We start from the raw sequence: 26,747 nt of genomic DNA on the forward strand, positions 1-26,747 counted from the left end.
CATATTTTATTTTTCTTCATTTGTGCAGTGTAGAGCAGATGCTGGCGTTGAGTCCCGGGAAGACCCCTATCAGCTTACTGCAAGAGTATGGGACTCGGGTAGGAAAGACCCCCGTATATGACCTACTCAAAGCTGAGGGACAAGCCCACCAACCCAACTTTACCTTTCGCGTATCTGTTGGAGACATCAACTGCACTGGTCAGTTCCCTGGTTAATCCATCCAGTCTTAGAGGTGAAATGCCCTGCAGCACCGGTCAATTGTCCTATCTTAGTTTCCATCATGCCGTGGACGTGGTTTTTTAGCACATATTCTTATTTTTGTTTCAAGCCTTAATAACCCAAGATCATAATTACATTGGTCTTGTTAAATAGCGGTTTGCTATTTTCTTGATGATTCAAGTACACAAATTGATACTTGACAGCTAATTTTATCCATTTTTATTTATTTATTTTAGGCTATTTTAAAGTGAACCTTTTATGGTATATTTAGTAGAGTTGCATAGTTATTTTTCATAGTTGCAGTTCTTTGAAAACTTTTATAATTTTAAATTATTGTTTGACCAAACGACAAATGAATTTCATCTAAGAAGAAACTCTGTGTGGAAAGGGCAGATTTAATAAGACTAATGTTGTCCAGTTCTATAGTCTTTATCAACAAATATTTAGCACATACAGGTGGTAAATATTAACATACACGTAGTTTGAGTTTTGATGGGACAAAATAAAGCTAACAGAGTTAGTTATCCCCTCTATACCGGATGAAGGTATGACTTTGCCAGATACTTCAACAGTGTATCTTATCTGTATTTACATGGGTTTTTTTTAGATTTGTGTACATAGTATATAAAAAGGCTGGTATGCCTTAAAACATTCACTACTAGGTTAAAGTTTCATAATAATGCAATGTCAATAGTTAATAACAATGACTACAGATTGTTTATAACTCCCTTATTTGCAAATCTATTAGCTATTAGTTATAAAACCCTTTCTAGTAGCCCTGATAGACCAATGATCAGCCGCATCAGTATTTTATACAGCCATTCACAATTAAGACTAAGCCACTGGTGAAACCAAGTGATGCAACATTTATGTTTTGCCCTAAACCAATCACATTTTACTGTGAGTTACAGCACTATTTCAGTAAGGGTACAGTTTTACATTGCCCTTAGTGCATTGGCATGCATTCCCAAGAAGGTGAACATCAAAATAGAAATCTCTATCACAAACTAGACTGGTTCCTGAATTCTTCATTATTTTGCTCACTCTTCCCGAGTGACAAACTCTTTGTCCATACTCCTTGCACAACAGACAACTACTGGTTACTAAACACTGACTAACCAAGCTACAAACAGGAGAAGATATATTTGGGTCATAGTGGAAATGGGCAAAGGGGACAATAGTGAGAGTAAGGGAAAAAGTATAGAATAAGCAAAACGGTAACTCCTACTGAATTACTCCCGTGAGGGAACACTGCATTAGTTGATGGTCTACAATGGCCATGTGAGCAGTAGCAGGTCCTGTGTTGGTGTTGCAAGCTGCTGTATAGTGTTTTGGGGGCTGTAGGCTGTCTCGCCTTTCTAGTGTCTGTTATTGATTGCTATTTCGTAAGTTTATAAATGAAATTTGTCTTAATTGTACAACACTACATAAGTAAATGATGATGATAATAGCAGTTTGAGGCAGTATATGTGACCATAAATTTTGGGTATATTTGATGGGTATATAATTAGATATGTTATGCACTATTTACTTTGCTCTATCATTCACGATTATTGTTTGTGTACAGTATAACCTTTTGTACCACACAATATATAGAAATTATATACTAGACTAATTTGGATCCATAAATACATTTAATTGAGTCTAGAGATCAAATCTCCACTCATTTCTATGTTTATGGAGAAACCAAACATTTAAAAGTGATGATCTCTAGAATACCGAAGATGCCATGGAAGATCCATTAAACCCTGAATTTGAGCAGGAATGAATAGCTTTCTAAAAACTTATATAAAGTATCTTTTAATGGTGTTTCCACTTTTGGAAAACCATCAAACCCTTGACTCCCTCCTCCTCCAATATTATTACATTGTAATTGTATTGTAATCTGTTTATCAAGATTGTTTTTCTTTGGAGAATTGATGTTTCTCTAATCCTGACACTGGTTTAAAAAGTGCAGCTTTTGCAGGAATGTCTATCTTTCATACGGTACCAGAGAAAAACCAAGGCCAGGCTTAGCATATACCATATTATATATGGTACCAGCTGCCTGGCAATATAAATGCCCATATATGTATACAAAACAAAAAGACAATTGTCAGCGCTTATCCTTTACACTGCATATCTGTGTGTGTCTAGCAAAATGAAAACATGAGGTATTCGTTCATATTTTGATCAGAACATTTAAGCCTGCATCCCATTATATGCAGGTCCTACACTAACCTATATGCTTTAAACACCATTAAAATGCAGTTAAAATCAGATGCACTCACCTCCCAGGTATAGGTTGTTACATTTAGCAAGGGCTGGCTTGTGAACCACACCCAAATGTGCCTTAAATAGGCTTGATGGACAGCTGCTATGACCATTAAGCTTATTTAAGGCACATTTGGGTGTGGCTCACAAGCCAGCCCTTGCTAGATATAACATCCTATATCTGGGAGGTGAGTGAATCTGATTTTAACTGCGGTTTAATGGTGTGTAAAGCATATAGGTGAGTGTAGGACCTGCATATAATGAGGTGCCCTTGATGCTGGAATGCAGGCTTAAAGTTTTGATCACAATATGAACGAATATCTCATGTTTTCTTTTTGCTAAACACACAGATATGCAGTGTAAAGGATAAGCGCTGACATCTTTCATACAATGTTGCTAAATGTAAAAGACACATAGCAGTACATGTGTTCTCATATGCCTGCATTTCAATGTGTATTTGTGTTTAGAATCTTAACGTTTTTGGTCAGAGATGTAATGTTCTCCTGAATGCATGATTATAGATAGATTTTGTTACATAATGTCCTTTGAGACCACAAATATGTCAGTGTTTTTTGGATAGTGGCTCAGTGAACGTTCACAGAGAAGTCTCGGAGGTGACGTGTTCGCTCGGGTACGGGGTCATATCCAAAGCTCTGGGCACTTGAGCTGATGGCTTCTAATGTGTCTCCGTTCTCCTAGGTCAAGGACCCAGTAAGAAGGCAGCGAAGCACAAGGCGGCAGAAGTGGCCCTTTCTCTAGTCAAGGGAGAGGATATGTTTGGAGCAATTTGTGAAGAAGACAGGTGAGGATTCTTGCCAGTATATCAAGGGCACGGAGTGGAATGATTGATTTTTCATGACATTTATTGTAATGATGTTCACCTCTCAGTGCTACTACTATAGAGGTTACTTTCTTTTGTTGTGTATCCGTTTTATTGCATTTTGACATTTCGAGCCATTGTGTGAACATGTTTGTTTTTTTATTTTATGTTGGCAATTCTTTCTATTAAACACTGATTAGAGATGAGCAAAATGTTGCTTGTTTACTCCCATTGAACTTGGTCTTATGTATTCCCAATCCTGCACCAAATCACTCCACTTGCCAGAATTAACTGACCATCGTACTCCCAGCTCGGCTCATTCCATAAAATGCAGGTTTAGAAATACAGTGAGGAAGGGTGAATGTGCAGATTGTGTAGTCAGATACACACCTTTATGAAGCGACCTACAAAACTATTCACCTGAAATGTCATAACGATTCCTGATATGTTCTATGACTGTTACAAGATAAGTCCTGTTTCTGACGGCACATAGTGTTGTTTATGCTGCTGGTATTTTTTATTAATGCCCAGGACAATGTTTTCTGTGAATCACATGTGGATGATTTTGGAGATGTAGGCTGCTTATACTTTTTACCTCACTGGTGTGTAGACAGGTTCCCTGTTGGAATACATCATCATATCTACTATATAAATGCCTAGTGGCGTGTGTGGAAAACAAAACAAAAAACAAGCTGCAGCGCCACCTGATGGGCAGGGTTATACACTGACCTATATATTTCTTGAAGGAGAAGTGACAGTTGGGAGTGGTTGGTGGTTGCCGGGGGTGACAGTGGGGAGTTTTTAACACCTTAAGTAGCTTGATGAAGGATGCGGCGATGAAGATGAAGGATGAGGTGATGGAGAAAAATGATGAGGTGGTGACATGTGGACAAAAGGGCGCTTGCGTCGGGAAGTAACGCTCTTCCCCTGAGGAGGCCTGGGCTAGGCCCAAATGCATGACAAAAACCTTTTTAACACCTTAAGTAGCTTGATTTGACTAGAATGCATGAGTATCATGCACGGGTTAACTTGTACAATAATATGTCCTATTCCTCGGGTCCCAGGGTTTGACTGTGTGTGCTATGTCACTGTATTGTTACTGTCATCTTAGGCCTTATTTAAGGTCAACATTTGTATGTCTCTTAGAGTGGAGATTTACAATGAAAGTACAAGTTTACGTTCAGAGCAAGTGTAGTGGAGATGGTTACATGTGTATGTGAACAGATGATGCCATCTGTAGTGGTATCGGAGTTATAGTCAGATGTTTGTTTCTTTCCAACCACCGAGGGTTTTTATTGGTAGAAAATCTGCTCCCCCTGTCCTCATTTTCTATTATAACAGGGTGACATATATGCTCTGTCAGTACTTGTGAGGGAATTCATTTTATATTCTGGAGAACTTAAGGGATCTTGTATTGTGGTGTTTGCTGTACACATATTAAATGGCAGGAAAATCACAGCAATATTTCTAGTGCTGCAGGTGAGGTAGCTGTTGCAGTAAGAGCTGTAAGACAATGATGCAGTGTGTATGTATATTTGCACACATGGCACTGTGTACCTGCACTTTGTGTGTAATTGCTGCAGTGCTGTCCTAGCAGCCGGGAGTATCATCAGGGCTGTTGAATGCTGCTTGCTTGCATCCTGTTATTGGCCGTGGGTTAGAGGACTACTACGTCCCTACAGGATTCTGATACAGTGGATGAGACCGCCATGCTTTGTGTCACAGTGCATGCTTAAGGACAGATAACACACCTTGGGTAAAATGAGTTGCGCACTTATAATGACAGACCATATTGAAACTGCAATTTGTTTGTATAAGTGGACCTTTCAACTGCTGGCTGACCTACTAGTAAGCTTTGTGTCCCAAAAGCCCAAATATTGACGAATCTCTACATTGCAAAAATACTCCTTCATGATCTATCCCTGTTGCTGCCATAGTTGTTGATATTTAATGATGCCTTCCCCTTCACATAAACAATCCAGCTTGTATAGAGTCACAACTAGCAAGATTGTACTGCCACCTCTTCTGTCATTTAGACTCTCTTTAGACTGTGTAGTGTAAAGACCAGAGAAAGTAGAGTATATTAAATCAAGTTTTTACATTCATTCAAACTTTTAACATGTAGATGGATCTGAAGCTAATCGTATCCTTCCCTCATCCATAGTGCGCTATACTCCGTGGAACCACCTGCAGAATTAAGGATTAAGACCGAGGCATCTCCACCTCCTCCGTTTACCAGGTACATCTTAATATAACGTTTTTCCACTGAAAGGACAGGTGTAGTATGCAGACTGACTGCAGCAGCCAATAGGGTCTATCTGTCTCTCTCTCATCCCTCTGCCAGAATGCTGGTGGTTCTCTCTCAATCCATCATTCAGCTTCAGAGCAGAGTCATCCTTTATGTATAAGCCAGACAAGGTGCTCAGCACAGAGGACAGGCATCTGTAAACTAGGGGATACAAAAACCCCTCTTGCTTTCAAGAGAGAAACTCCCAGGTTAAAAGGGAAGGTTATGTGTTTCGCCAGGCAGCAAATGGTGCTGCGATTGTCTTTGTTTTGTTTTCTCTATTTTTATTTTGTTTTTGTTTTTTATTACTATGGCCAGTTTGTGGCGAAAACATGTTCTGTTCTGTGACAGTCAAGTGAGAAGGGGAAAGAACTGTGTGGCGTTTATAATGTAGCATTAAGTCCTGTCTCAACTGTGTTTGTTCGATTTGCCAGAGGCACTGAAAGCCTCCAGCAGCCCTGTGCTACTGTTTGGTATACCAGCCTGCTGGACTGAGTAATATGCAGTTTTGTTGAAACACTTCCTATGTGTTTTTCCCCATGCATGCAAATGCCAGTTACACACAGGAGTGGGGTGTCAATGACACCGCTGTCTGTCTTAATCCGGTAGAAGGGCAGTATGGAACTGGAGGCTTTGGCATATCGGAAGTAAGACAGGATTTAATATTAACATGGTTAACTCCGATAAATACTAAAATGTAAGATTTGGGTGGTGGCTGTAAGTGGTGTGTTTTTTGTTTTTGTTTGTTTTTCTTTAAGTCTCTTTATTTAGAACAGCACAATATAAACCAAGCTCATAATATAAACGTGTGTAAAGAGAATACACTCATGGCCAAAAGTTTTGAGAATGACACAAATATTATTTTTCACAAAGCCTGCTGCCTCAGTATCTATGATGGCTATTTGCATATACTCCAGAATGTCATGAAGAGTAATCAGATGAATTGCAATTAATCTCAAAGTCCCCTCTTTGCCATGACAATGAACTTTATCCCAAAAACATTTTCACTGCATTTCAGCCCTGCCACAAAAGGTCCAGCTGACATCAGGTCACTGATTCTCTCGTTGACACAGGTGTGAGTGTTGATGAGGACAAGGCTGGAGATCACTCTGTCACGCTGACTGAGTTAGAATAACAGACTGGAAGCTTTAAAAGGAGGGTTGTGCTTGAAATCATTGTTCTTTCTCTGCTAACCATGGTTATATGCAAGGAAACGTGCAGTCACCATTGCTTTGCACAAAAAGGGCTTCACAGGCACTATTGCTGCTAGTAAGATTGCACCTAAATCAACCATGTATCGGATCATCAAGAACTTCAAGGAGAGGTTCAGTAGTTGTGAAGAAGGTTTAAGGGGTGCCCAAGAACGTCCAGCAAGCACCAGGACCGTCTCCTAAAGTTGATTCAGCTGTGGGATTGGAGCACCACCAGTGCAGAGCTTGCTCAGTAATGGCAGCAGACAGGTGATTGTTTGGGGCATCTGGAAAAACATTTGTCCGGAGAATCCAAGAACAGTTTGCTGACGAACAATGCCTTTTACAGCATGATAGAGCACCTTACCATAAGGCAAAAGTTATAACCAAGTGGCTCGGGAATCAAAATATCTAAATTTTGGGTCAATGTGCAGGAAAGTCCCATTGAGAACGTGTGGTCAATCCTCAAGAGGCGGGTGGACAAACAAAAAACCCACAAATTCTGACTAACTCCAAGCATTGATTAGACAAGAATGGGCGGCCATCAGTCAGTATGTGGCTCTGAAGTTGATTGACAGCATGCCAGGGCGAATTGCAGAGGTCTTCAAAAAGAAGGGTCAACACTGCAAATATGGATTGATTCTTTGCATAAACTTAATGCAATAGTCAATAAAAGCTTTTGACACTTACTAAATGCTTGTAATTTTACTTCAGTATACCATAGCATCTGACACCGAGGTCTAAAATCACTGAAGCAGCAAACTTTGTGAAAACCAATACTTGTGGCATTCTCAAAACTTTTGGCCATGACTGTAGGATTTTAAACGAGGGGGTGGGGTGAGATAATATAGATAAGGAACTCTAAACCATTTGGTATTAATTGTGTTAGAAAGAAACATTGCAGTGATTGCTTAAACCTAATATTTTAATGTAGATCCTGATAGAGATGAATTGTACCAGGGACCCCATGTATTATGGAATAATTTAATAGAATCATTAAGTAAACTAGCGATCTACTCTATAGGTGCCACACAGCAAATGTTAACAACCACAGTGTTAGCTGGTTGGTCTGTTTTTTTTGTTTTTGTTTTATTTATTTTTAGTCCAGTTATTTTGCTATTTGGGTATGGTACAAATATGGCAAATGAATCTGTTTTGTGATTTTACTAATTCGATAGTTTTACCTAGTAATACTATTTCTGGGTTGTGAGGAAACTATATAGTAGTTGGTTGTATTAAGTTCTCTATGTCTTTTCCAGAATTTAGGTATTGTCGGGCATTCCCACCAACTGTGCAGAATTGTTCCAATGTGTCCACAGATTCTCCAATACAAGTTAGATGTTTGAGGGTAGATGTGTGATTTTGAAGGGATTGTGGATCATCTGGTGTGACATTATGCCTTACTGTGTTTGAAGATTTGGCTATTTGTTGATGGCTAAGCGACCAACCCTCCTGAAATTCCCACGTCTTGTGCCCAAGCCAATTCAATTTGGAAAGTAGGGGATAGTATCGTGCTCTATAAGAGGGAAAATAAACACCTGCCCTCCCTGCATGCAGATTCTCTCGAATGGAGTTAAATTTATTAGTTTAGATGATTTAATTGGTCATTGAATAGTGTCCTTTGAGGCTATTGAAATTATGGATCTGTCTGATTGTTGAAGGATATGTCCACATGATAACAAGGTTTTTCCTTTCATCCACAGCAACCTTAATTATCTTTTTACTAAACCCAAATAGTGTATTGCAAACGTATTCAGACCCTTGATGAATTTTCTCATTTTACTGGATATTTTGTTCTGTGATATTATTTTAAAGCACTGAAACTCAAAATTAGGTGTCTTGTAATATGACCTTGTTTTATGTTCCAAAAACATCTTATGGGGGAGGGGGGAAGCGACACTTGCTGTTTAAAATATTCATTCCCTTGATTGTCTCTCATGAGTGGTCCTCCCACCCTCCTCCTATAATGGTTTTCACCAGGGAATGTCCGAGTAACTCCAGCTATGGAGAGGGGCAGGTGCTGGCTAACAAAATTTTAGCCCGTGGGGCACAGACACCGCTCAACAGCCTATTGGGAACGTTTTAAAGGAAAAAAATGCAGGTAGTCCACTATGGCACTGGCCTGGGAGCACATGCCCCCCGTCCCTCTGCCCAGCCAGCCCCTGGAGAAGAGGCACCTAGATGGTAATGCAGCTTTATTATACCTCCAGGTTTATTATAAGACTGACAGAACTATCAGGTTGTACCGATGAGTAGAGCCTGGGTGACACCTGAACTTTTGCTGCATTTTAGTTGCACTTGTTTATTTAGACGTCTGTTACAGAATTACATGTTTTAGGACACATTCATATGAATGACTTGCTCTATATTTCTGCTTAGAAATCTCACCATTGAAATGAAGCCCCCTCTTTCCGCACAGCAGTCAGAGTGTAATCCTGTTGGGGCGCTACAGGTAAGTCTTTCTGTTCTAGATTTGGTAACTTATATTTTATTATTTTTTTTTGTTCTTTCTTCTCATTGTCTTATGTACATGTATAAAATTTCAGCGGTGGGGATCGTCTGCACACCATAACTTCCATACATATTAAAGGTGCTGCACTGCTGTGACTGAAAGCACATTACATATTAGACAATCCAAGATGTAGATGTACTTATCAAGCACTAAGACCATATTTATACATAGACAGATATGTTAAACTCTACAACTAGGTTCTTGCACATTTTGATAAAACTCCAGATGACCATCTACCACGTCAAGGAGACCTCTTTCAGATGGGTTTGTGTATGTAGAATGTATTTATTTTGCTTTTATTTGTCCCAGGAGCTGGTGGTGCAGAAGGGCTGGAGGCTGCCGGAGTATATAGTAACACAGGAGTCTGGTCCGGCTCACAGGAAGGAATTCACTATGACGTGCCGGGTGGAGAGGTTTCTGGAGATCGGTATGTCTGTACCACTGATGGACAGATTCTATTCTGACCCCCCTACACGTGGTGTGTGCAGCTAAACACAATGCTCCACGTGTGGCTCAGACAGTGAGTTTTGTTGAAGCTATTTAGTTACACAGAATAGTCTTACTGTCTGTAGACTCCATTACTGACCACTTCTACTGATGCTGCCGCTCACTGACTATGCCAACTACAAACCACTATGGAATCCCCAGATATAAGGAAATAGTCACTGCCACCACCAGGCTCCTGAACTGGCACCTGAAACGGCTTGCTTCTGTGTGGTTTGTAGCTGCCGGATCCCCACTGAATCCTGATTTACATCTTTAGGATGTAAGCTCTTATGAGCAGGGCCCTTCTCCCTCCTGTCTCTCCACCTTCTCTTCTGCTCCAACTCCATTATATTTGCTTTGCCTGGAGTCTCTGAAGTCTTGGTATTACTCGTTTATTGTTCTGTACTGTTATACCCTGTACTGTCCATTGTTTGTACTGTGTTTGGCGCTGCGGAAACCTTGTGGCGCCTTAAAATTATTATTATTTATTTATAACATTTAAAACATTTTTGCTTCAGTACAATATAGATTTATACAAGCGCACTGTGCTGTCATTGTGTTTACGAAAGTGCTGAGGGGATAAGGCGGGGGCATAAGAGCTGCGCTGACATAATAAAACATGTCCCACAGCACATGGGGGAAGATGACCGGGCTAGCCCCACTGATATCCTTAAAACAAAAATTTACAGTAGCCTCCTACCTCACCCTGGTGGTCCAGTACCTGTGTCCCTCCTCTGAGATCCCCTCAAGTCACAGTCTGTACAGAACCCCCATCCCCCTTCCCCCCCCCCTCTAAAAATGTAGATCCTGATCTGCCGACTTGGTCAGAATGGATGGTAAACTCAGCCAGACGATAACCTCTTATTCCTGTGTATGTGGTTGTCGGACTAATCAGTCAGTTCATCTGTAAGTTTTATAAACTCATCAGCTGGAAAGATCACACACTGGGAATACTGAGTATTCAGTGTTCTCTGATTGGTCAACTGTGTTATGTACATGTATGGCCAAATCTTACAAATGCAGCCACCCAGCGGTAAAGCCAAGTGGTGTGACCAGCCAGTGTGTGGCCAGACTTACTGCTTTACATGTGTGTTTCATAGGAATATAAATGCATATTTTTTCTTTTAAAGACAAACTGCTACATAATGCTATCTTTTCTGGTTCAACATCCGATATTTCTGGGGGGTTTTTGTTGTTCAGTGTCAAAAACAATTTAATTTCTTTCTTGTTACTACTCAGTGTAAACTAGAGATAGAGATGACCGCACTAAGTGGGTTAATAGATTGACTATATTTAACCCCAATATTACTTATAGTATTTTCCAGAATTATTTACTTGTCATAGCTGGAGGGTGCTCCCTTACACTTGAAATTGAGCAGAGAACCAAGAGAAAAAGAGTATATATAGGGGCACTCCGGGGTGCCCCTATATATACTCTTTTTCTCTTGGTTCTCTACTCCTCAGTGTAAGCCAGGTATTACATTGTATGAAGCTGCTGAGCAGACAGTGCCGTGAGCTATACTGCTGGTAAATGCATCTTCAGATTTTCCAGGCACCGCTGCGCTGGCTAGATTAGTATTCCAGGGACCAAACCTCATTCCTAGTACATATGAAATCATCCAGACAGACTTAATTGAACTAAAACAACGACTTTGTAAATCCTTGTGCAGTATGCGCCACATCTCTTTATTGTGGAGTTTAATATGTCTGTATACTGTGGTCGGTGCAATAAAAAATAAACTTGACAAGGTTTATTAAATTTAACTCTGTGACTGCAGGATCTAGTTAAATAGATGTACATTTTTGTCATATTAAATAAGTGGATATCTATATACACCTTGCACGTGTTTTGTAGGCTTATGGACAATGGTGGACAAATGTCCCTTTTTTTTTTTTCCCCCTGTAAGGACATCAATTCTTTGACCTCGTTTCCCGGCTCCAGGGGGTAAATTTATCAAGCTGTGGATTTAAAAAAAAAGTGGAGATGTTGCCTATAGCAACTAATCAGATTCTAGTTATTTATTTAGTGCATTCTACAAAATGACAGCTAGAATCTGGTTGCTATAGGCAACATCTCCACTTTTTCAAACCCGCAGCTTGATAAATTTACCCCCAAGACTTGTTTTTAGAGCATGGTTACAGACAGGCCTTGTCCACACAGATCTTTTCTCTGCCCTCTTGGACTTGTAGGAGTATGAAAAAAGTGTGAAAAATAATTTGTCTCGGATTTGCTCCTACATTGCGGGAGGTAATCTGTGTCTAAAATAAATTTGTTACATGCTCTAAAGGCCCAAGGGTTGACAGGATTCTTGAACGCCTTTTAGTACAGTTAACCTCAATGTGATTAGATAAAAATAGTTGACTGCCAATTCTTAAATAAAGTGAGTTTAGGTTAAGGAACAACAACAAATCACATATTGGTGTCCCAAACAGAAAACTTCACATGTATTAACAATATACTTGCAACAAAATCTATTCCATTTTGAGAAAATTCAATAGGGGTAGGACTTGTCACCTTTGTACCCCTCCTGCACTTTGTGACCTGCAGATCCTCACAGCAGGCTTCTATGTCTGAACATATTTTGGGGAGTTCTTGCAAAGCAAGTCTTGGATAAGCAGACAGGGCTACATAAAGCTGTGGTGAGGAGGTGTGAGAGGAGTAGCAGGCACAATTACGTTTTTCTTGGCTATTCTGTTTTACCATTAAAGTTCTTGCTGTGCATTATGGAATACTGTTACACAGGGTTACAAGTGCTTCTTTTCTACAGGCAGTGGTACATCTAAGAAATTGGCAAAGAGAAACGCTGCTGCCAAGATGCTTCTCCAGATTCACAGGGTGCCCACCGAACATCGGGAAAATGGAGAGCAAGAGCCTGAGGAGGATCAGTTTTCCATGGTAATTATTGTGTTCTATCTGAAATATAACAGAGTTCAACTATATCTGTTCTTGAGCTTTTATCCCATCACACACACACACACACACACACACACACTCTACAGGTTTCCCTGTATAAAGGCACTCCCCAAGACAGAGTGTTACCCACAAAGCTTTAGGTTTGTTTACTTTACAAATTGTAGAATATTTCCAGCTCCCGAACAGTCTCCATTGAGGATCCCTCCTAAGCCGGACACTCGGCCTCTGTCTTAGTTTGACTTCCGAGAGGTATACTTTCCGCATGGGAAATGCAAAAACAAGGGTTCCCCTATGAAATATGTGGGGTGTACTAGCTAAGTAAAAATAGAAAATGAGCAGAATTATGGTTAAGTTCCTATTTTTGCTCCTTAACTTTTCTAAATGGTCATGGCCAAAAGTTTTGAGAATGACACAAATATTGGTTCTCACAAAGTCTCCTGCTTCAGTGTTTTTAGACCTTTTTTGTCAGATGTTGCTATGGTATACTGAAGTAAAATTACAAGCACTTCATATGTGTCAGACTTTTATTGACCATTACATTAAGATTATGCAAAGAGTCAATCCATATTTGCAGTGTTGATCCTTCTTTTTGAAGACCTCTGCAATCCGCCCTGGCATGCTGTCAATGAACTTCTGGGCCACATACTGACTGGTGGCCGCCCATTCTTGTCTAATCAATTCTTGGAGTTTGTCAGAATTTGTGGCTTTTTGTTTGTCCACCGGTCTCTTGAGGATTGACCACAAGTTCTCAATGGGATTAAGGTCTTGGGAGTTTCCTGCCCATGGACCCAAAATTTCGATATTTTGATTTCCGAGCCACTTAGTTATCACTTTTGCCTTATGGTAAGGTGCTCCATCATGCTGGAAAAGGCATTGTTCGTCACCAAATTGTTCTTGGATGGTTGGGAGAAGTTGCTCTTGGAGGATGTTTTGGTACCATTCTTTATTCGTGGCTGTGTTCTTAGGCAAAATTGTGAGCAAGCCCACTCCCTTGGCTGAGAAGCAACCCCACACATGAATGGTCTCAGGATGCTTTACTGTTGACATGAAACAGGACTGATGGTAGCGCTCACCTTTCTTTCTCCGGACAAGCGTTTTTCCAGATGCCCCAATCAATCTGAAGGGGAATTGATCAGAGAAAATATCTTTACCCCGGTCCTCAGCAGTCCAATCCCTGTACCTTTTGCAGAATATCAGTCTGTCCCTGATGTTTTTCCTGGAGAGAAGTGGCTTCTTTGCTGGGCTTCTTGACACCAGGTCATCCTCCAAAAGTCTTTGCCTCACTGTGCGTGCAAATAAACTCACACCTGCCTGCTGCCATTCCTGAGCAAGCTCTGCACTGGTGGTGACTTGATCCCGCAGCTGAATCAACTTTAGAAGACGTCCTGGCACTTGCTGGATGTTCTTGGGCGCCCTGAAACCACCTTCGCAACTATTGAACCTCTCTCCTTGAAGTTCTAGATGATCCGATAAATGGTTGATTTAGGTGCAATCTTACTAGCAGCAATATCCTTGGCTGTGAAGCCCTTTTTGTGTAAAGCAAGAATGACTGCATGTGTTTCCTTGCTGGTAACCATGGTTAATAGAGGAAGAACAATGATTTCAAACACCACCCTCCTTTTGGCCATGACTGTAGTAGTTGGTCTACATAAAGTCCATTATTAATATGCAACCTGCTGATGTGTGATCAACTTTTTGTTTCCATATCAGTCCATAATCACGGGCAACACGTCTGCTGTAATCTGATATAATAAACTATAGTCTGTGTTTTTCCTTGTGCTTCTGTGTCATTACCTTTTGTAATGACAGCGATTGTTTTGGGACTAAAGTTCATTGTCATGGCAAAGGGAGACTTTGAAATTAATTGCAGTTCATCTGATCACTCTTCATGACTTTCTGGAGTATATGCAAATTGCCATCATAACAACTGAGGCAGCAGACTTTGTGAAAAATAATGTGTCATTCTCAAAACTTTTGGCCATGAGTGTACAGATCTTCAGTGGTTCCTTTAAAATATTTTGCTTGTTCTAGATTTGATTGGCTGGCTTGTTAGAATTCTACATTTTGTCCAGGCAAGCTCTTCATTTTGGACCAACATAGGCAGCAGCTTAATTTTCAGCAGTGTTTAAAACGTTTTTTTTTGTTTGTTTTTTTATTTGTTTTTCAATGAAGTTTGAATTTTATTTTTCTGTGTGAAATGATATAGCAATTTGGCAACACTTCATAGGGAAATGCACCCAACAAATAAGTTTGACCTGATTGATCACACATATAGTTTCTTCTACCACTCCCTTTGAGTCATTTTTTATTTATATGCATGACATTGCTTGGATGAACACTTAAATGAGTGAGACTGAGGTTAGTCAAGTACAATGTATTGTTTTGCATTCTAAATGATTTTTCCAATAGACATCTCAGCAATGCACAATTAATTTAACACAGACAGAAGAAATTGCAAACTGTTAAATAACATCTGTGATGGTCTGGGCTTACTCTGCCACCCTGTCCTTCCTTGTTTATCTGTGGTCAAAACCAGTTTCAACCCCTGCCACAAATAAGCACTTGACATACTGCACCAATCCTAGTGGATGTTTGAGCACCGTGGCCAATCTGGGCCTGTACTAAACCAACCAATCGGGAGTAGATTTCACTGGGAAGATGGACAAGACTTTTATGAGCAGCTCATTTTATTCTCTGGGTTTGAACATGGGCAGACCTTCCTTTGTGCCAGAGCTTACAACACTCTGCATAATAATGTTTAGCACCAGGGTATAGCTGTGCCGACAGAGAGAAATTTATATAGCGCCACCAATTCCGCTGTGCTGTGAAGGTTTGTCATTCACATCAATCCCATTCCCTTCGGAGCTTGCAGTTTAAAATCCCTAACAGAGATTAGGGTTAACCTACTAGTATGTTTTTGGAGTGTGGGAGGAAATCGAGCACCTGTAGGAAACTCACGCAAACACGGGAAGAACATGCCATGGTCGGGAATCTAACTCATGACACAATACAATATATGTGATGCAATATTCAGTAGTCTGTAATGCTTATCTCCCCGGGCAGGGCTAGTTTCAAAAGATTATTGACACTTGAATAGGTTCAGACTCATGTCATTTAGCAAAGTACACGTTGAGATTACATTACAAGCTTGCATACAATATACATTGTCATACCTGACTATTAAGGGAAAATAACAATAGTACATAATCGTCACACCTCCTCCTAAACCTAGGGCACGGAGAACTGTGACCTGTCACTGTCTCTCCTGCCCATTCACCACTTCTGCCCCTTGGTGCAAGAGGCCGTCTGCGTTTATATGCTCTGCGCCCTTCTGGTGCTGACTGGTGAAGTTATATTGCTGCAAAATTAAATTCCATCTTAAAAGCTTACAATTATCACCAGAAACTCTCTTTAGCCAGCTTAGAGGATTATAGTCTGTAATGGTGAAATCCCGTCCATACAAGTAGGGCTGTAGCTATTGCAGTGCTCATATGATGGCTAGGCACTCTCGTTCAATGGTAGCATACACCAGCTCCTGGGGGAGTAGTTTTCTACTTAGCCAGGTGACAGCGCAGGGGGAAGGGCACCCTATAATTTTCTGAAAGACAGCTCCCAGTTCATAGTTGGATGTGTCGGTCTGCACTATAAATCTCTGTTTGAAATCTGGGGTCGGTAACACGGGACTGGGCCAGAGCAGATTTCAGAGGTGTAAATGCATTTTCACATTCCTCTGTCCAATTAACCACCTGTGGTAATTTCTTTTTTGTTAGTCAGTCAGAGGTTTAGCTGGGGTGCTATAATGTGGCACGAACTTTCGATAATACCGCTTTTTCGTTGTTTGGGTCGGCCACGCAGTAATAGCCTCTACCTTGCCTGGTGCTGGGCGGAGGGCACCTTTCCCTACACGGTGCCCCAAGTACTGCACCTCACGCATGCCAAGCTGGCACTTCTCTGGCTTGATAGTCAGACCTGCCTCAGTGATTCGGCATAACACCCTATTGAGATGGATTAGGTGCTCCTTCCAGGTCTTGCTGAACACTGCAATGTCATCCAGGTAGGCAACTGCATGTCCCTCCTGACCCTCTAGCAGGTCATTGACAGGCGCTGGAACAAAGCATGGGCTTTTTTCATTCCAAAGGGCATGACCAAAAACTCAAACAGCCCAAATTGGTGATAAATGCGGACCGCTCACGTGCCTCTGCTGACATTGGGATCTGCCAGTTCCCTCTACTGAGATCCATGATGATGTAGCGTGCCTGGGCTAGCTGATCTAGTAGTTCATCTATCCAAGGCATAGGATAAGCATCAAACACTGTGGCATCATTCAAGCTCCTGTAGGCACTGGTTGTCACAAGAACTGTGAGACTTTCGAATTATCCCTAGCTGCAACATCTCGTTTATTTCCATTTTCATTGCTTCTAGCACTTCTAGGGAAGTCTGATATGTTGGCTGTCTGAGGGGGGTCTGGTTGCCTGTGTTTACATGATGTGTGACCAAGTGTGTTTTTCCAAGTTTCCCTCTAAAATGGGACTGATAGGCCCGTGGCATGTCAGCTAGCTGCTCTAACTGAGACAGACAGCTCTTCACGGCTAGGGACCCTGCCTCTTTAGCAGCAGCTGCTAAATCTATCATAGGGTCAGACTTTTGATCGCTCTCAGACAAGCTATACACAGCAAATACACAAGCTTTCTTGTCATGACGAGCTTTGAGCATGTTGATGTGATATACCGTCTGCCTCTTTTGGCCCTCATCTTTTGCCACCACATAATTGACATCATTAATGCGCTGTACTACGGTGTAGTGATCCTCCCAGGCAGCCTGCAACTTGTTCTGCCGCATAGTGATCAGAACCTTTTGCCCCACCTCAAATATGCGTTCTATCGCATTGGGTCATGCCACAGCTTCTGTTTCGCCTGCACAGCTTTCAAGCTGCTCTGTCCCATCCCATAAAGGACTGCAATTTTCCCCTGAACTGCACTATAGTGTACCACTGACGTTTCTAGAGTGATCAATTTCCCTTGCCACTCTTCCCTAATCAAATCTAACGGGCCGTGCACACGGCGCCTGTACAGGAGTTCAAAGGGTGGGAGGCCAGTGGATTCCTGTGATACCTCATGGTATGCAAAGAGGAGGTGCGGCAGGAACCTCTCCCAGTCTCTTCCCTGCGACTCCACAAAAGTCCCAAACATTTGTTTTAGGGGGCTATTAAGGCGTTCGCACAGCCTGTTGGCCTGTGGGTGCTACGAGGAATTAATTAAATGATTTGCCTGCATCTTTTTACAAAGACTCTGCATGAGGTTAAACATGAACTGGGTATCTTGATAAGTTAACATTTCTTTTGGGAACCACACCCTGGAGAAGATGGCTATAATGGCATCTGCTACTTTGGGCGAATGGAGGAAAGAGCTACTGCTTTTGGGTACCTTGTAGCATAATCCACTACAGTCAGAATGTACTATTTCCCTGAGCTACCGGGAATGGCTAGGGGACCACAATATCCACAGTTCTAAGGGTTCTGATATTTCGGGCAGGGGAATGAGGGGGGCCCTCCCCACATCACCAGACTTCCCAACCACATGGCATGAGCGACAGTACTTGGCTATGTCAGTCAGCATGCCAGGCCAGTAAAAATTATGCACCAAACGGGCTTTAGTTCTGGCAACACCCAAATGTTTTGCTAGGGGTATCTCATGGGCTACTTTCAGCAACCCTTCCCTATAGGTTTGAGGTACAACTAGCTGTCTGTCAGCAATTACATCTGGATGCATATTCGTGACGTTTTTCTCTGTATAAAAGCCCATTTTCCCAAATAATTCTATCATCTTCAAGACATGACTGACACCCTCCCCCTCACTGTCGATAAACTGGGATCAGTGTTTTGTTCTGCTTTGAAAGTACCACTTCTGAGCTTATCAGTGTTGCACACAACATGAGGTCACTCATTCAAATCATTGCCTAAATCTGCAGTTTCTACAGTATGGGAGGGGTATTGGTTTCTAGTGAACTTCCCTCCACACTTGCAGGGGTTAATGTACAGCTCCTCTATGCTGCTCTCATTTGATACGTTTTCACACTTCGACACACCTTCAGAATTGGGCACATGTAAATTGATCCAACTACCTAAAACACTAGCAGACATTGTATCACATTTAGGCACAATCGCACACATTTTGCCCTGATAAAATTCAAAACCCAGGGTTTTTAAAGTGTTAGTCTCTCCAACAAGAGCATTATCAAACACATTGGCACATTATACCTCTCTGCATCACGGGTACCTGCAAATCTGCATGAGTATTCTCAGCAGCACATGGTATTTCATTACATATTTTTGCACTCATGTTATGCTGGTCACTCATGTTATGCTGGTCAGCAGAATCCATCTGAAAGGGGTAGGGTTAGTTTGCACCAGTGAGTCAGAAATGACTTTTCATTTATGTAAGCAGCATTCAACCGTACTGTGGCAGGCAGGTTGGGTATTAGACAAACATCTTGTATTCCTCAGCCAGATCCCCAATATAGGTACACTCTGGCTAGGAGTACTGCAGAATGTAGGCCCCCCCATTCCTCACACAGCAATAGTCTTTTGGGAATAATGTTCTGTGGGCTTACTAGAGCAGGATGTACAAGAGTCAGGTCTGCACCAGAGTCTAGCAACCCAAGTGCAATTTGGTGTTCTAGCTTAACCACTTTCAGATGGTCTCTGGGGTGTTCCTGGGAACCTCCTGCACACAGGACGGCCGTCACTGGTTTTCCTGCTGGGCCCCCCCCACAGGAGGAGGAGTTTTCTTCTTTTGGGGGCAATTCACATGTGATGAAATGGAGCACATCAGTGTCAAATGGCCAGTTGTCAAAACAGGTTTTCCCTCCACCCCCAAAAGGTGCAGCAACAGCTGGTTTGTTTAACGGGGGAATTTGGGTAATCCTCCAGGTTACGCCTCTTTCCACATGGTTTTCCATGGCGCTCCCCAACTGTTCTTCGTTACAGGAGCCCTGGTAACTGTGTACTTGTCGGCCAGACGCACAGCCACTTGCGATGTCATAGGTTCACGATCCACAACCAATTCACTCACCTCAGCTGGGCACAGTGTGAGGAACTGCTCCTGGAGAATAAGATCCTTTAGGTTATCATAGTCCAGTACCTGTAATCCCGCAATCCATTGATGCATGGTCAGTCTAGTGTAGGTATCGGAGGGACTGCGTCTTGAGTCTCTGAACTTTCGTCGATAAAGCTCAGAAATTATGTTGAAATGACGTAACAAGGCTTTCTTAATTGCGGCATAAGCGCCATCCAGTTCCTGGGTAAGGTCTGCAAGCGCTTTCAAAGCTTTCCCTCTCAGTCCAGGGGTTAAATAGCTTGCCCACACACTGGGATCCAGCTCAAACTGTCGCCAAGTCCTTTGAAAAAGATGGCGAACTTGATACGTTCCTGAGGGGGATTTTAAACACAGAAAATTGGTCGTACTTGGGATTTTCTTAACCGGGCCTCGGTCCGCCTGATTGTTGAGCCTGGCGAGCTCCAGCTGGTGTTCGCGTTCAGCTTGTCTCTGCACCTTCCATGTCTGTGCAGCGTTCTGCAACCTCTTGGAGTTGCAACATCACTGCGGCTGATTTAAGCAAGATCGGCATCCTTCAGCTGTTTGAGAGCAGTGTGAAGGTAACTGTCCACGGTAAACTCCCCACTTGATTCAACAGAGGTATTTGTGGTAATATCCACTGCCGACTGCTCTCCTGAAGCAGAGGTTTTCTCCACTGCGACCACCGACACTTGGCTTCTGATCAGCCTCCATAAGCGCTTGAATCAGTTGCTCTCAGATCCTGCAGGGGATGATGACAATTCCTCTGTCGACACACAAAGCCAAAAGCTCATCCTTTTTCAGCTGCCTATAGTCATGGGCCATGCTGGACCTCACACTTCCATCAAATAAATAATAGAAAAGAAAACCAGAAGGGGGGGTTAGAAACTATATGTGCAGTATGTCCTTTTAAAATTTTGTAAGCCTTGAGCGTAATCTCCGTCATTTAGGATACTGGTTCTCTCTAGAATCGCCTACCACTAATTCACTTAAGTTCTTATGATAAAAAGAAAAATATCAATCCCACCAAGCTGGCAACCAGTTTGTCATGAATGCTCAGCCTGTCTCAGATACAGCAATCTGAACAGCTGGCCGTGACTGGCATCACCTTAGTCACTTAGCAATGAATACACCTTTTCTGCCACCAGAAGGGATTTATTATGGTGTTCTTGCGTTCACCAAAACCACTTATTAGTGTTGTTATTATTATATAAGGCGCCACAAAAGTTCGGTGCTGCAGACCCTAACATACCAAAAACAGTGAGCCATGACACAACATGATACAGAAAGAACAAAAATATATATACACACACACACAGGTAACATGGTAATGCAAATCAAATTACTGGGACAATTAGTGAAAGTGATGGTAGAAGTCAGCGAGAAGTAGGCTAAAGCTTAAGAAAATAGGGCTAGGAAAACAGGCCAAGAGGTACAGAGGGTGTTGGAATAGTAAAAAGGAGCACACAAGGAAAGAGGGCCCTGCTCCTGAGAGCTTGCATCCTAAAGGAAAGGGGAGACACAAATAGGGTGGTACTAACTGGGGGAGAGATTTAGGAGGAGGACTAATAGACTTGAATAAAGAAATGAGTCTAAAGGGCACACTTGAAGCCTTTGAGAGTAGATGCTAACCTGCTGGAACGTGGAAGATCATTCCACAGCTGGGGAGCAGCCCGGGCAAAGTCCTGGAGACGGGAGTGAGAAAATGGTGAGGCAGCGGGCAGAGCGGAGGGGGCAGCTATGAGTGTAGGTAGAGATGAGATTGGAGATGTAGGGAGAAGAGGATGGATTAAGAGCTTTAAAGGTGAGGGGGAGAAGTTTTAAATTTAATTCTGTAGGCCATGGAGAGCCAATGTAGTGACTTTTGGAGGGAGACAGCAGAGATAGAGCGGCGGGAGAGAAAAATGAGGTGGGCAGCAGCATTGAGGATAGACTTGAGAGGATCAAGGTGAGAATCGGGTAGGCCACAGAGAAGGAGGTTACAGTAGTCAAGGCGAGCGATTACAAGCGAAGGGTTTTTGTAGCTTCCGTGGTGAGAAAGGGGCGAATTTTGGATATATTCCGAAGGTGAAAGTAGCTGGATTTTGAGAGGGACATAATGTGAGGCTTGAAAGAAAGCGAGGAATCAAGGATGACCCCAAGGCATCGGACTTGAGGTGACAGAAACAAGGGTAGTGTTATTAACAGAAATAGAAAGGGGGAGGTGGGAGAGTCCTGCACGGGGGGAAGACGATAAGTTCAGTCTTGGAAATATTGACTTTAAGGAAGCGTTGGGACATCTAAGATGAGATGGCTGAGGGACACAAGACAAGGGAAGGGGAGAAGTCAGCGGATGAAAGATAGATTTGGGTATCATCAGCATAGAAGTGGTGCTGGAGGTCAAAGGAGCGGATGAGGACACCTAGGGAGGAGGTGTAGAGGGAGAAAAGCAGTGGCCAAGACCTGAACCTTGAGAAATGCCAACAGGGAAGGGGGGGGGTTGTATGTGGAGTCATGTGTAGAGACTAAGAATGAGCGGTTGGTGAGGTAAGAGGAAAACTAGGAGAGGACGATGTTAAAGGCCTATAGAATTGAGAGTTTGCAAAAGGAGTGCTGTGGTTAACTGTAGCAAAGGTAGCAGAGAGGTCAAGAAGGGTAAGTAGTGTATTTTGGATTTAGCGAGGAGGTGGTCATTAGTGACCTTGGTGAGGGCAGTTTCAGTGGCGTGGAGGGGGCAAAAACCGGATAAGAGCTGGTCAAGGAGTGAGTGAGAAGAGAGAAAGGAGGTGAGACTGTTGTAGACAGCCCGTTCAAGGAGTTTGGAGGCAAAAGGAAGAAGCGAAATAGGGCGGAAATTGGAGAGAGAGGTGGGATCAAGGGACGGTTTCTTGAGTATGGGGGAGATGAGAGCATGTTTAAATGAGGAGAGGAAGATTCCAGAGGAGAGGTATATGTTGAGAAGGTGGGAACAGGCTTCGAGAGAGGGAGCGGAGGAGGTGGGAGGGGATTGGGTCCTGTGGGCAAGTGGGGGAGGGAGAGGAAGAGAGAAGGATATGGACTTCATCTGCAGATACCGGAGTGAAGGAAGAGAAGGAGGGTGAGCTAGCAAGAGGGGAGGCAAATCACATACACATGTAGCATGAGCCTCCCTCGGCTTCGTAAGTACACAAAAAATCACGGAGAACACACTAGATTAACTTTATTTAATCTGAAAAATGTTTCCAAGGCCTAGTTACAAAAAAAGTTAAGACATACAATAAGGTGCACAAATAAGTTTCAGAAATGAAACCAGAGTCACTACTTACTAGTTAAGACTGGCGTGTGTAAGGGTACACAATTGAGAAAGATGGGAAATGTCAGTCTTGATAGACCCCGTCATGAAAATGCACAATGTAATGTCTAAAGCAGAACATTTTAAACCCTTTTTACAGGTTCTTCACCCCCCACCTTAGGAATTACATTTTCAATTATGGTTCACCTTGATACCCAAAATGACACCGAGCATTCCGAAGTGACTTATGGATGTCCTGAGTTCTGGAATGTTCACAGGGCCTGAGTTCTCACCTCTGCTCGTTTGAGTGGCTAGATGGTTTACAGCTTTGGGGCTTCAAACTCCTCCGGGATACTTATCTCCCTGGGCTAGTTTCAAAAGATTATTGACACTTGAATAGGTTCAGACTCATGTCATTTAGCAAAGCACACGTTGAGGTTATATTACAAGGTTACATACAATATACATTGTCATATCTGAATATTAAGAGAAAATAACAATAGTACATAATCGGAACACAGTCTAATGTTTTGCTTATAGATGTCAGCAGGGACTTTATTTTTTATTGAGGTGCAACTGAACAGTAACAAAAATGTAAAGTGGGCAACACAAAAAAAAAAGTTACTTATTTTTAAGTCTGTTAAATCTCTGCCAGGGTACAGGAGGGGGAAAGCTGGATGGAAGCCGGGGTCGAGGTGTGGCCTGTACCTGGGATTCCCTGCGTAATTCTGCTGGAGAGAAGATTCTACATCTGAGGAGTCACCCACTTACTATCCTGAGCTGCTGTTTCTGTAGCCTCCTACAAGACCTGGCTGAGGAGCAGAGTTTTCAGATCAGCTATCTCGATATTGGTATGTTGAAGAGTGAAGGTTTCTGGGGGTTCATGCTTCTGCTTTTTAGAAAAGGCATTTTGGACTTGGAACAACAGAAATCCTTATTTACTCTTTAGAAGGGGGCTATTATTTATAAGAAAATCATATTATGAGGTTCATCTTTCTGGTAAAACGAAAGGTGCTCCTAATGCTGAGATGATAACTTTAAAAGAAAAGCTATGACCTATGTGGTTGTTAGTGGCTTACATAGAGCCTTGTGGTGTAAGCGGTATAATACAATAAGTATATTCAGATGTAGGGATACAGTGTGAGAACCCCCCTTCTGCACTATACTCCTTGTTGCCTACGTTTGTCACAGCTCCATGAGGCTGGAAAACTAATGGAAGGCAGCGCTTCAAAGCGGGTTGTGATCTGACTCCTACACAATCCCTGCATCTGCATTCAACCTGTGGCGTTCTCTACAGTACAATATGTAGGCCACCAATAAAGTGAAATGTGATTTTCTTTAAGGGCAACAATTTGATGGGGTGTTGTACATTATTATATTCTAGTGTCACTATTGAGGTTTATGAACATACTGTAGACCATTCATGCTCAACTTTTTCAACCACTGTTCCCAAACCTCAGCAGAATGTATGGCATATGACACTCAGAGTGGGGGGGATCTTGGAAATGGATTCTGGGACCTACTCTATTCACAGGAATTGGGCAGCCGAGCACAACAACCCAAGAGTGCCATGTTCAGGGACAGACAATAAAAATAAGGATTCGCACTGTAGAGTGTACTTACCTGGGTCATGTGCCACTGGCCATTGTGTCCCTTACTGCCATTAACTGGTGATAACGGGAACAAGAGCACCGAAGGCACAGTTACTGTGGGTTGTGGTCTACCGACACTGATCTTTCTTATCAGTCTACAGTAAAGATCTGTCCAATATAAATTATAGTCTAAAAATGAAATTTTTATAAAGCTCCAACTTTCGTTAAAATAAAACGAAATTCAAATATATCTATGTATTTTCTTTCACAAGTAAATGTATATTAATTTCGGATCTCTTCAAAAAAATATTTTGTGAGGTGTAGTTTTTAAACTTACCCATTAAAAAAAAAAATCTCCATTAATTTTGATTTTCATGAGCTCTTGTATAGTGCCGATGTGATTTTATTCTCAGATCTCTCTTCTGTGTGTTTCCTCTTTCCCCAGAAGAGCGCAGTTTGAGTGGCCTGTACCAGTGTCTTGTGGAGCTCTCCACACAGCCCACGGCTGTCTGTCACGGATCCGCCACAACAAGAGAAGCCGCACGAGCAAATGCTGCACACAACGCTCTGCAGTACCTCAAAACCATGGCTGGCAGCAAGTGAATGTCGTCCCTGGAATCTGCTCTTCTCGTAAGGGAAAGTCACAAAACCAGTTTACCGTACGTCAGCCATGCAAGGACTCAAGACCTCAAGAGCCTAAGTAGTGAATGTGTGTAACCTGAATTCCCAAAGATATACCGATTTACGCTGGATCCGCAGTGGCTCCCATTTATGAAGAACCATGCTCATATTTTGGCACTGGTGACCTTTCTTTTTTTTTTTTTTTTTTTTTACAGACTTATGTGTTGTGATGTCTTTTATGAAATGCTGTAAGAAAGGGGTTTTTTTTTGTTTTGTTTTTTATATAAAGATACATCATGAACTTAAATCCTCAGGAATCGTGCCCAACTACAACGTCTATGCTTATGGTGCCATCTTGTTCAGAGACGTTGTCTGATATGGGATGGGAACACTCAGACCCAATTCAGAGTATTTGGAATAAGCCCCCAAATGCATGAATCCATTTGCTATTAGGCAAACAGACTCTCTTATTTATTTTTCAGCCTTTATTTTGAGTAGTGTCCATCTTAAATTAATTGGTATTGTCGCTATGGGTTGAATATGCTAGCAAGAAATTCCTTTTGGCCCTGTGTGCAAGTGTCATCTTCTAGTGCCCTAAGGATATAAGATCCAGGTCCAGTGGGTCAAAGAATTATGCGGACATGAGAACTACTGTTTGGATCGTGATATGGATGCTCTTAACAGGAAACATTAAAATCTGATTAGACACTAAGTTATTTACCTAAATGTATTGGAAGAAATTTGGTTCTTTTACGATTTTGGACCAAGTACCTGTAAAATTGTGTTGTGACTGTGAATTCTTTTTGGCATGATAATTCTCCCTTTTATATAGAGTGACCTGTGAAATACAGATTACAGGACTGTGTTGGACCAGTCCTGATCCATTTTTCTATTTGTAAACAAGTGATCATGCTAAAAAATGAATTATTTTAAATATATGCTGTGTTAGGCTCTTTTCTTTTTATTAAATTCAGGCGGTTATGAAAGTTTGAATGTTGATGCTTGCTGTAAACAGGCTCTTGTGATGGTCCATTCGCTAAAAAAAATGGGGAGGGGGGTAGTAATTGAATACAGTATAAGATATAAATCCTTAATGTAATTATAATTAATATATAATTACATCATTATTAATATGAGAACTGTGACCATGAGCAATACTTGATTGCAGAACTTCCTCGACACTGATGTGGAAATCCATAGTATGAATAGAATGGAGGCAGAGATTCAGTTGGAGACTTAAAAAGTAAGAATTACTTGTTGTAATGGAGAATTTCCATCTCTAATGTTTGAGCAACAGAAGGTGAGAAATTGGCTGTTGCTCTAGTTTGTGGCTTCCGTCCCATTAACCAACCAGTCTACGCGGTTACCAAATCAGTCTGCTTCCTATTGGTTACTATGGGCCTGATTCATTAAGGAAAGTTAAGTACAAAATTGAGTAAGTCTCCTGGACAAATCCATGTTACATTACAAGGGGTGCAAATTAGTTTTCCATTTTGCACATAAGTTAAATACAGTCTGTATTTTTTTTTT

General features: G+C 41.9%; 1 protein-coding gene across 2 annotated transcripts; it reads left to right on the plus strand.

Moving 5' to 3' along the window:
• Window positions 1-26,155, plus strand: TARBP2 (TARBP2 subunit of RISC loading complex). 2 transcript variants are annotated; one of them, XM_075199209.1, is made up of 8 exons: window positions 1-198; window positions 3,172-3,274; window positions 5,457-5,531; window positions 9,149-9,221; window positions 9,591-9,708; window positions 12,536-12,663; window positions 23,660-23,855; window positions 25,042-26,155. In XM_075199209.1, the coding sequence occupies exons 1-8, from the start codon at window positions 39-41 to the stop codon at window positions 25,197-25,199; spliced, it is 1,011 nt and encodes a 336-aa protein (XP_075055310.1). In that variant the 5' UTR covers window positions 1-38; the 3' UTR covers window positions 25,200-26,155. The 2 variants fall into 2 exon arrangements, with proteins under 2 accessions (XP_075055310.1, XP_075055311.1); XM_075199210.1 differs by having other exon boundaries at window positions 10-232.
• Window positions 26,156-26,747: the final 592 nt, after the last annotated feature.

Source organism: Mixophyes fleayi, chromosome 2 (genome assembly GCF_038048845.1).
Source record: "Mixophyes fleayi isolate aMixFle1 chromosome 2, aMixFle1.hap1, whole genome shotgun sequence".
NCBI classification, from domain to species: Eukaryota; Metazoa; Chordata; class Amphibia; order Anura; family Limnodynastidae; genus Mixophyes; species Mixophyes fleayi.